The sequence below is a fragment of the Panthera pardus genome, unplaced genomic scaffold (assembly GCF_024362965.1).
Source record: "Panthera pardus isolate Hobbes unplaced genomic scaffold, ASM2436296v1 HiC_scaffold_3, whole genome shotgun sequence".
Taxonomy (NCBI): Eukaryota; Metazoa; Chordata; class Mammalia; order Carnivora; family Felidae; genus Panthera; species Panthera pardus.
The window spans coordinates 37,643,448-37,654,172 of NW_026526876.1; the positions used below are offsets into that span (position 1 = coordinate 37,643,448).

The following is a 10,725-nucleotide window of genomic DNA, read 5'->3' on the forward strand; positions in this document are numbered from 1 at the left end:
GGTTGTCCTAAGGATTAAATCACGTAACAGTTGAAGGAACCTGACACAATGCTTGCCATATGGTGAGGCTTCTATCAATGGTAGTTTATAACACTAAAGCCAAGAGCGAGTTGGTAATCTCAGAGATATGCAAATCAAGTTACATGGTGAAGCCACCATAGGAACTCAAGTCTGTGTCATCCACACTCTTTCCATTATACTATGTTGGCAAGCTGTTTTAAGTCTCAAGAGTCCAGAGTTCCAACTCTCCAGATGAGTATAATTTTTAATATTTTTCTATTATAAATGTAATATACTCATAAAAATATAAATCAACCTTACTTACTACACAATCCAGAATTAACCATTAATAAAATTAACCATTTTATTTTCTTCACAATCCAGAATTAACCATTAATATTTTATTTTCTTCCTATCCACATTTTCTGTAAAGGTTTCCTAACTCATATACTTTCACCGGCAACAGTATAGGACAGGGCTTGGCTCCCATTAATAAAAAGAATCCTGCTCTTTTGATAGATGTCAAACGGTGTGCTTCACCTACTATATGATTAGCGGAATTAAAAATTCTTTCCTTCAATGTGTATTTCTTCTTTAGCGGATTGCCTGTGCCTGTTCTTTGCTCGTTTTTCTACAGGGGTATTAAGTGTTTCATCCTTCGAATTTGCTTTTCACAATACAAAAAAATACAAAAAAAAAAAAAAAAAAATCTGGCTGGTAGTCCAGGACTGCTGAACTCCGGCCAAAGACCACAAAACCCCGATCGCCCACTAGCAAACTTTATAGACCAGCGGGCGCCTTTTTTCTCCAAGGTGGAAGCAACGCTTCCACAAATCACGAGGGCGCGAATTGCTGCAAAGGCGTTGGCTCTCCCGGCTTCTGGAGGAACGTCTCGCGGGATCTCAGCCGTCCTTGGGGCCTCGGACTGAACTACAAATCCCGACATACAATGCGCCTCAAGGCCCAAGCGCCCGAATGAAGGCTCAGGTCCAAGGTCATGTGTCTAACTGCGTAAGACGCCCGGTCATCTCTCCCACGCCTTTTTCTGCAGCTTCCACCTTGGCCGCCATTTTGTGAGGGAGGTTATGGAACCTCTGAGCCCCGCCGACTCTATGGTTGAGCATTTCGGGGATCGACCAATCGGAAGCCAGATCTCGGAGGAAAACCCCGCCTTCACCCGCATGGAGGCGGGAACTGCCACGAAGCTCCTGTGGAGAGAGAGGAAGAAGCTGCGGAAAGCCAATAAGAAAGGAGGACTTGAGGACGCTAGCCAATAGGGATGCGGGGGGATTGCGGCCAATGAGAGTGGTGGGACCTCGGGACACGTGGGTGGGGGAGCTGGACGCTGAGACCTAGAGCTAAAGCTGGGAGGTGAGTCAGTCACCTTGAGCGGGGCAAGCGCTGTGGTCCGAGCAGGGGCAGCGGGGCAGTGGGAGTGCAGGTGACTTGGGGCCGGAAGCCAGCGATTGGCAGGGGTGTGGGCTGGGCTGTGCGAAAGGGCGTTTGCCCCCACGGCCGGGAGAAGCGATGGGCGTCTATATCCTTAACTATTAATGTTAATTCCCAACGGTAATGAGCGATTAACTGTCCCCACTAAGGCGGGCCGAGGACAGCTGTGTAAAATGGGCAAGACTCCGCACGGCACCTACCCAGTAGCTGCCTCCAAAAGTCTTCCCGGGAGACCATCCTCTTTAGCAACATTTCCTTCCTGGGGTTCGGGCCTTTTTCCTCTGCCGAAGATCTCCGTGACCTTCCTTTGCAGATCCTTTCGCGCTATCCTCTGACCTCTAATGCCCTCCTCATCTGGGGCACGGTGCAAGGAACAACGTGGTCCAGGGAGGACGGGCGGGGTGTAGGAGACGACCGAAGGGCGCCACTATAAGCAAACGACTAGGTTGTCAATGAATCTTTTTTTCCTCTGCAGAGTGAGAAAATGCAGACCACCGGGGCACTACTCATTCCTTCTGCTCTGGTAAGCTGCGGCTCCGGTGTGATCTGTAGTGCCCGATGTGGGAGCCATCGATGTTTAATGAATGAACTGAGAGGAGCTTGACATCCTGATGATGTTGGCTCTCTGGGGAGGCCGTAGTGATGCAGTTAACCCCTGTTTATTGAGACGTGTACGCCAAGCTTTCTTGGCTTTGGAATGTGATCGGAGTCTGGATATGACCTTTACCCCCATTCTGGCTTGGCCATAGCCGGATAGCCCACGGAGGCGGTCATTGTCAACCTCGGCTGCGTGTTGGAATCATCTGGGGAGCTTTAAAAAAATCCTGATGGCCAGGCTACACCCTATGGTGGTGGAATCCACGCATCTGTATTTTTTAGAACTCCCCAGGTGATTCTCATGTTCAGCCATGTTTGAGAACCACCGCCTTCCACTGAAATATTTCAAGAAAGCCACGTTACAGAGGGCTCTGCTTAGATGGTGGTTGTTTCAGGAGCCTCACCAGGCTTACTGGCCCAGTCCATTCAGGGAGTGTAACAGTGAGTACACTTCAACAAAGTAAGATTTCCCCCTTCTGATTCTTTGGTGATCTGGCTCCAAACCCTCCTACCCGGTTTGATGTTAGTGTGGGTTCTTGTTCCCTTCTGACATACCGACAAGGGCTGTGCCCATGGAAGTGAACTTTGGTACCTGCTTTTAAATGGGAAAGTTGCCACCCGCCAACTACACCTGGGTCTCAGGGCAGCGGTCTCTGGTGCAGGCCTATCCGGTAGGAACAGGAATACATTAATTGACCTTGAAATATATTGGGCTTCTTTCCTGTTGGTACTTGTAGTTGTTTTTGACAGAAGTTCGGCGTGTGGGTTTTTCTGTACCCCTTGCTTGATCTGGAGCATGTGTCTTTCACTTTACAGATCCGCTGTTGTACCAGGGATCTCATCCGGCCTGTGTCTGCATCTTTCTTGAGTAGGTCAGAGATCCCATCTAAACAGGTAAAGGAATATGGGCCCTCTTATAAATTTGCCCAGGGGCACCTGGCTGGCTCAGACGGTGGAGCATGTGACTCTTTATCACAGGGTTGTACGTTTGACAACGTCCCTACGACGGGTGTAGAGATTACTTAAAAATAAAATCTTGGGAGGGGCACCTGGGTGGCTCAGTCGGTTAAGCGTCCGACTTCGGCTCAGGTCATGATCTCACAGTTTGTGAGTTCGAGCCCCGCGTTGGGCTCTGTGCTGATAGCTCAGAGCCTGGAGCCTGCTTCACATTCTGTGTCTCCCTCTCTCTCTGCCCCTTCCCTGCTCATGCTGTGTCTCTCTCTGTCTCAAAAATAAATAAACATTAAAAAAAATAAATAAAATAAAATCTTGGGAAATAATTAATTTCTCCAGAGAGGGGTTCTTCAAGATAGTGGACTGCGGGCCAAAGGGGGAGGACAGACAACCCATGGTGCCTTAACAGTTCTAAGTGCCCCAAGGTGAGAGCACCGGAGGTGAGAAGTTTGCAAAAGTGAGGTCTCCCTGGCCCCTGGTCTGAAAATGGGCCCCGAGACTAATTCCCGGCATGCCCTGCAACCTACCTGCCAGGCAGTTTGCCAACGGTTTCGGGGCCCCGGTAGGTCGGGTCGGGATGGAGTCAGCCACCTGTCCTTAGGCCTCACTACCTCTCCTTCCCGACTTGCCCCTCTAGCCGTCCTACCGCAGCTCCCCGCTCCAGGTGGCCCGGCGGGAGTTCCAGACCAGTGTCGTCTCCCGGGACATTGACACAGCAGCCAAGTTTATTGGCGCCGGGGCTGCCACAGTTGGTGTGGCTGGCTCAGGGGCTGGCATCGGAACAGTGTTTGGCAGCCTGATCATTGGCTATGCCAGGTAAGATGGGGGGTGGCCTAGAGCATCTCCTAACATAAATGCCACCCTGTCTGGGGGAGGCCTCAGCGGGAGCTCCCACTAGCTTGGGGGGGGATTTCATCGACCTCCTGTTCTCTCCAGGGATCTCCGAATCAGAATTTAAATACATTTCCAGCCTGAGTCATTTAAACTTAACCTTGTTGGCACGCTGCTTCCCTGTCCAGATCCCCAGGATATAGACAGGCTAGGCCCTTTCCCAGTTTCAGCAGCCCCCAGTCACCTAACTGACGCGTGTCCTCTCTCCCTCCCCTCTTCCTCTCCCCTTGGCTGGCATCGATCTCTTGTCCCTGGCAGGAACCCGTCTCTCAAGCAGCAACTCTTCTCCTATGCCATTCTGGGCTTTGCCCTGTCTGAGGCCATGGGGCTCTTCTGTTTGATGGTCGCCTTCCTCATCCTCTTCGCCATGTGAGGTTCCACAAGGGTCGCCCACCCGTCCCTGCTGCTTGGACTTCAGGCCGTGCCTGGTGCTGGAGTGTGCTAAGCTTTACCATTAAACACAACGTTTCTGTAAACCCATATGCCTGCGCCTCTCTCCTTTGCCCCTGGGGGGCGGGGGCGGGAGGGGCTTGGTGGAAAGGAGGGACAGGGGAGGGGGAGCGGGTCACCAGTTGGTGGTTTGGAACTCCCCAGGGCTGAGAAATAGCACTGCAGTGATGTAAGAACATGGAGGGTTCCCTTCGCTCCCCGGAGGGAGCACGGACTTGCCTGAGTGATTGGTGCTTGTTTTTCCCTTCAAATTTAATACAACAACAGGTCACCCTTTCGAGGGGCCTAATTTGCACCAAGGTCTCATCCGAGTGTTTTATGTGTGTGTCAGCCACGCTAGAATTCTAGGTACAGTGGTTATACCTGTTGGGCACACGAGGGGACCAAGGCTTAGGGAAGCACAGCGTAACGCGCGTCCAGTGTGACAGAGCTGGTAAGTGGAAGAACTGGGGAGCCCACCTCAGGCCTTTAACCCTTTAACTGCCTGTGTTGTCCCGTCTGTTTTCACTGTGGTCACACGATGAAGGTGGCACGGACAGGGAAACCGTCCCAAAGAAGTTACAGAGGCCCGTTGGAAAGAAATGGAGGGGGGCCTCCTGGCTGCGTTTAGCCCCACTTGTACGTTTCATTTTCATTCTCAATTAGCCTTCCTTTGAGTGTCTGAACGTTCTGGGAGGTACAGTCCCTTTTCTTGGAGAATTTACAATCTTAGCCTTGGGAGGGGTAAGAAGGGTGAGGGTTTTTTTTGTTGTTGTTTGGTTTTGTTGGGTTTTTTTTGGGGTTTTTTTGGTTGGTTGGTTGAACCAACTAACGAATTGCTTGGAGAGCCTTGTGCCCATCTTTATCTCAGCCTGTGCCCAGCAGGCTTCCCCAGCTTGGCTAACGCGGGGCTGACCGCCCAGCTGGTAAGTCCATAGCTGCTGCTTCCATTAGCTACAGCCCGAGCAAAACGTACCACGCTTTGTCTCCAATTGGATGGCTTCTAAAGGAGTAAAAGTGGGGTCCACTTGTGAAAACCCTATCCCTCAACTTAACTCACAACTTGGGGGAGACAGTGAAACCAAGAATATCCCTAATTAACGTCAAGAACACCTTCTTAGCTGAAGGGCAGCTAGCAAAGAGGGTTAAAGACCAAAAACTGTGAGTTTCATAAGAATGGATTGAATTGTGGGGCGCCTGGGTGGCTCAGTCGGTTAAGCGGCCGACTTCGGCTCAGGTCACGATCTCGCGGTCCGTGAGTTCGAGCCCCGCGTCGGGCTCTGTGCTGACAGCTCAGAGCCTGGAGCCTGTTTCGGATTCTGTGTCTCCCTCTCTCTCTGCCCCTCCCCTGTTCATGCTCTGTCTCTCTCTGTCTCAAAAATAAATAAACGTTAAAAAAAAAAAAATTTAAGAATGGATTGAATTGATATGCAGAGAACAATCCTCAAGTGGTAAATAAACACCCTGCTAGTTGTCCCGGGGAAGGCAAGGAAATCTAAGGTCCTGCCCTTAAGGAGTTTGGGGCCTGAAGAGAGTCCTTAAACCATGAACAGTATTGCAGGACCGTGAACAGTAAACGGTACTGCACGTTGAATACCTGGGAATGAAAGCTGCGTGCTATAGACGAGGAAAAGCAAGGAAGCTAGTGTTGTAATAACATCAGCTAACGTTTGAGGACCTGTATGTCTGGCATAGTGCTAAGCACTTTCTGTGAATGGCTTCCAACATCCCTACGAAATAAGTCATTTGGTGGGTAAGGAAAAAGAAAGGCAGGTGTGGGGACCTGTGAAAGTCACGCAGCTCATCAGTGAAGCCGGAATTCAAATTCCAGGACCCAGGCTCTTAGCACTGTGCCGATTCCTCTAAGCTTCACAGAAGTTCACCGACGTGCTCCGTATCACACACAGCAGGCCATGGATTCCAGTCCAGGCCCCTCTAAGATTCATTCAACAGCGATGGTCGGCTGCCACAGGGTTTCTCAACCTTGGCACGTCTGGGGCCAGACGATTCATTGTTGTGGTGGGTTGTCCTGCTTTGGTCCTCTTAGCCTCTTTACCTTAAGTAACTCTCTCAAGGTTGTCCACAGCAAGCCAGTGACAGACCCTGAAGCGGAGCCCAGGAACCTCCAGGCAAAAGACAAGGAATGGAACTAAGGTCGAACTGGCCGCCGAGGTGTCCCCAAGGGAGCAATGGATTAACTGGTAATGTTATGAAAACGGAACGAGTAACCCTTTGGGATGTCAGGCTGGCATCCTTCCCAGGTCGCTACCCTCTAATGGTAATCAAGGCGTGGCCTCCAGGGAAGATAGTTTTTGCCAAGGGGCTGGCGGGAATTTACCTTGGTCACCGGCTCCAAACAGCCTTGGAATCGCTGGACTTACGAGTCTAAATCAGCCAAGTTGAGAAGGTAGTTGGTGGACCCGTGGAACCCTAGAGAATCAGGGGAGAATGCTCCCCCGCCTGTAGCAAGGCTAGTCAGTCCATTACCAATGAGATTCTTTAGTCTATGGTCCGTGGGCGGAACCATTTTGCTTAGTGCAAAATATTGGTAAGTAGACACAGAGGTGTATTGAGAGAGGACCCATTATGTTCATTATATTCATTATATTCTCAAGAGAGGTAGTGACCACTACCTTAAGAGTTCAGCATGGATTTGGGACTCAGAGGGGAGTGCAAATGCCATCCCTGCCACTTCCTAACTGGGTGGTTCACTCCCCTGAGACTCAGTTTCCTCATCTCTAAAATGGGGATGAGGACAATTCATGGTGGTTGGGACAACCACGTGGGCTAATACAAGTAAACACATACAAAAAACAATTTAATATAGCTATTATTACTCAGAAGCCTCAAACCGCCAGTCCAAGTTCTGAGTTTTCCTTTTAGTCCAGGGTTTATGACCTGGATGGGAGCTCTTAATCTATCCCTGGCATCGAGCCCAAGACCAAAGGCCGGGGGCCCTGTAGGGAAAGGACTGCTCCGGAGGGGCACAGGACTTTGGGGAAGGGAGGAGAAGGATCTTCGTGATTTAGCTTTTTTAGACAGGGTGGAGTGACCTGAACTCTAGGACACTTCGCTGGCCTCTGTCCTTGGGGGAGGACACTTGCCTTGAGGTCATGAGCAAGGTGCTACCAACTTTTGTCGCACTAAGAGATGGCTCAGTGCAGGGCACTCTCCAGTGCTTGGATCCAAATTCAGGTGGGAAGATCGCTTAGTTGGTCATCTGTCCCCAGAGGACATGGGAGAGGGTTCAGAAGGCACACTCCTGCCCTCTGGCCACGTTGCCAGAAAAGCCGCCAGGTGTTTTCTTACAAGCCGGTCAACACTGGATGAAGTAATGCCAGCTTGAAACATTCTGCTCGCCTCTTCCTGGCCCTTCTCGTCCCCAGCTTAGAGGCTTCCTGGAGTTCCCCTGGTAAGTGGTGAGCTGGTCCTTTAAGCAGCTGCCATGCTCTACAGCCCGGTCAGGCCTTGACTTGAAGATTCATTGTGCAAGCTTGGCCCAGCCCCTTGGAAAGAAAATGGAGGGGGGGCGGCGGAAGGAGGGAGAATTCTAGAGATCATTCATGGCCGGTGGGGGAGGCCAACTGGCTACCGTGGCCTCATTTCCTCTCTATCCCCAAGTCTGCAGCAGTCACTGAATGTCAGTTCCTAGAGATACAGGATGGGTGCCCCATGTTTTCTGCCCTCGATTATGTCATATGCAGTAGCTAGACAGATGAGTAACCAAACCACTAAAGTAAAAAGTAGGTGCTATAATAAAGGCATGAATTACTCCTGAGGATGGAGTAATTGTAAATGACTAGTTAATCGTAATAATAATACGCCTGGAGGTGGTAAGGTTTGGCAGAGAACGTAGTATTCCAACCTGCCTCAAAGATGAGTAAGAATAAGAGTTAATAATTATTGAACATTCACTTCGGCCAGGTATGGTGCACATTCATTCTCACATCATCACATCATCTCTGCTTTATTATAGCTACTGTCATGTTACCAATATGACTGATGAGGAACAGAGGCTCAGAGTTTCAAAAACTAGGATTTCCCCTGGTAGAATAGAGGGGAAGAGTATTCCAGATAGAGAAAATATGAGCAAAGGGGCGCCTGGGTGGCTCAGTCGGTGAAGCATCCGGCTTCGGCTCAGGTCACGATCTCGCGGTTCGTGAGTTCGAGCCCCACATCGGGCTGTGCCGCTGACAGCTTGGAGCCCGGAGCCTGCTTCGGATTCTGGGTCTCCCTCTCTCTCTGGCCCTTCCCTTCTCAAGCTCTGTCTCTCTGTCTCTCAAAATAAGCAAACATTAAAAAATTTTTGAAAAAAGAAAAAATATGAGCAAAGGCCTGGAGGAGAGACGGTACATGGGCAAATGGGAGGCTAATTATTTGGACGGTGCTTGCCACTCTACAAAACATTTCTGGGATTGTCACACATCATCCTCAGAAAAGCTCTGAGAGGTAGGAATCCTCACCATCCTCTGGATGCAGAAATAGACTCAAAAGAGGATATTTGCAGAAAGGTACAGATGAAGAGCTGGGGTCTCTTTCCTCTGGATCTAAGGTAAATGTTTTGTGTCCATTGAAAACAACAGTCCAGTAGTAAGGAGGGGACCACACCGAGGAACCCTCTCACCCCGTGGGCCAACTTCAGGCCTCTGCAGTCTGGAGCCGTGGAGTAATGGAGTATTGTTTTTCTTGGTGTGAGATTATCAGCGAGTCGACTTTTGACCATCTTCCTAACTAAACAATACCCAAACAAAATTCCAGAATCCTCCAAACATGAATAAAACATAATCCGAATAGGCAATAGATGCACACAGTGGTTAGAACTTTTTCTCTGGAGGGGCAGCTGGGGGGCTCAGTTGGGTGACTCTTGATTTCGGCTCACATCACGATCTCATGGTTCATGGGTTCAAGCCTTGCCCGGGGCTCCACTCGGGTAGAGCCTGCTTGGGATTCTCTCTCTGGCCCTCCCCCACTCTCACACGCGCGCGCGCACACACACACACACACACACACTCTCTCTCTCTCTCTCTCTCTCAAAATAAATACATTAAAAAAAAAAAACCAAAACAAAAAAACTTTTTCTCTGGAGTCAGACAGATTTGGCTTACAGCCCCAAATCTGTTGCTTGCTCTCAGCGTGACTTGTGTGAAGTGACAGAACCTCTGTAAGCCTGTTTTTCCATCTATCAGAAGGGACTAATAATAGTACTTCATAGAGTCGTTGAAAGGAATAAATAAGACAAGGTATACAAAGTACTTGGCACATATTAAGCACTCAATAAATGTCAGCTAAAGAAACAAACGTCGAGCCTCAATAAATGTTCCCCATTATCATGCAAGTCCATGGTCCCTTACTGGAAAATTCACGACACAGTGAAAACTGGACTTCTCTTCTAAAAAACAAGCCGGGCGGCTAAATATAATAGAGTGCGGCTAGTTGTTTGGCTTGTATGAATATTCATACACTTTGCTGTCGAAATACCAATGTTGTTACTGGGTGCTGCTCCAGACCTTCCTGGGAGCGTTACTCTAAATTCTGAAACACATCTGGCCAAGGGTGTCCCGATAAGACTATGAGCCTGTGTTCTTGCCAGGGAGACAAGGGAAAGCTTTTTTTAGAAGGCTTCTGTTTTTCTTAGCCCATAGTATGGTCTTTCACCTTACATGTCTCAGGGGTCTTGAGGAAGCCTCCCAGAATTGAAACTCACAGTCCCTGGATTCCTGTGTATTCAAGGACTTGTGGGAAGAAAAAAAAAAAAAAAAAAACAGACACGAGCCTGGAGTCAGGAGGCCTGATTTTTCTTCCTTTTACCAAGCTTCTCTAGGTCTGTTTCGTTATTCCTATGGCAACGCCTAGCAACAGTGCCTGGCATTTAGTAGCCCCTCCATAAATGTATATTGGATACACTCAAATGCGGGAGTTTTTCACTCGCAGGCTCGGATTCCTTCCTCTTGGTCCTGTTGCACGCCGGGGGCAATGGCAGCCTGCCCTCCGTGGGTGAAGGTGCGGGGAGCAAGGATAAATTAGAGGTTTTCAGACAGTAAAAGAGCCCTCAGCAAGTCGGCTCATCTACTCGAAGCTCCCCCAAGGAAGCTGGATCCCCAATTCTATCCCACGGACACAACCGAGGGTCGCTCCCGCTAAGGGTGGGGAGAGGATCCTTCCTTCTTCCTCTTATCACACTTGAAAATAAAATATTCCACGGCACTGGGCTCTCGGCCGCACCTCGACGTCCCGGCACGCCTCAGATCCTCCTCCCACAAAGCGGGGGACCGACGCAGGCCCGTAGCCCTGGCGGAGCCGGCTCGCTCCCACCCCCTCTCGCCCTGGAGGACCGTGGGTGGACGCTCTTGCAGAACGCCTCTCGCTGGTCGGGCGGGGGTGGGCGGAGCCTGCGCCGCCCGGGCT

The 10,725-nt window shown here is 50.1% G+C and overlaps 1 protein-coding gene across 3 annotated transcripts; it reads left to right on the plus strand.

Annotated features, from left to right (window-relative positions):
• Nucleotides 1–1,289: 1,289 nt before the first annotated feature.
• On the plus strand, nucleotides 1,290–4,371 carry ATP5MC1 (ATP synthase membrane subunit c locus 1). 3 transcript variants are annotated; one of them, XM_019415871.2, is made up of 5 exons: nucleotides 1,290–1,371; nucleotides 1,925–1,972; nucleotides 2,863–2,940; nucleotides 3,638–3,816; nucleotides 4,150–4,371. In XM_019415871.2, exons 2-5 carry the CDS (start codon nucleotides 1,934–1,936, stop codon nucleotides 4,262–4,264), a joined length of 411 nt encoding a protein of 136 aa, XP_019271416.1. In that variant the 5' UTR covers nucleotides 1,290–1,371; nucleotides 1,925–1,933; the 3' UTR covers nucleotides 4,265–4,371. The 3 variants fall into 3 exon arrangements, with proteins under 3 accessions (XP_019271416.1, XP_019271415.1, XP_053749062.1); XM_019415870.2 differs by lacking the exon at nucleotides 1,290–1,371 and adding an exon at nucleotides 1,418–1,441; XM_053893087.1 differs by lacking the exon at nucleotides 1,290–1,371 and adding an exon at nucleotides 1,505–1,569.
• The last annotated feature ends 6,354 nt before the right edge of the window (nucleotides 4,372–10,725 follow it).

Excerpts from the sequence above, each read along its gene's own strand:
- ATP5MC1 (XM_019415871.2), top strand. The coding sequence starts at position 1,934 with ATGCAGACCACCGGGGCACTACTCATTCCTTCTGCTCTG. Across the intron at positions 1,973-2,862 it reads TACTCATTCCTTCTGCTCTG|ATCCGCTGTTGTACCAGGGA; the intron begins GTAAGCTGCGGC and ends TTCACTTTACAG. Across the intron at positions 2,941-3,637 it reads CAGAGATCCCATCTAAACAG|CCGTCCTACCGCAGCTCCCC; the intron begins GTAAAGGAATAT and ends TTGCCCCTCTAG.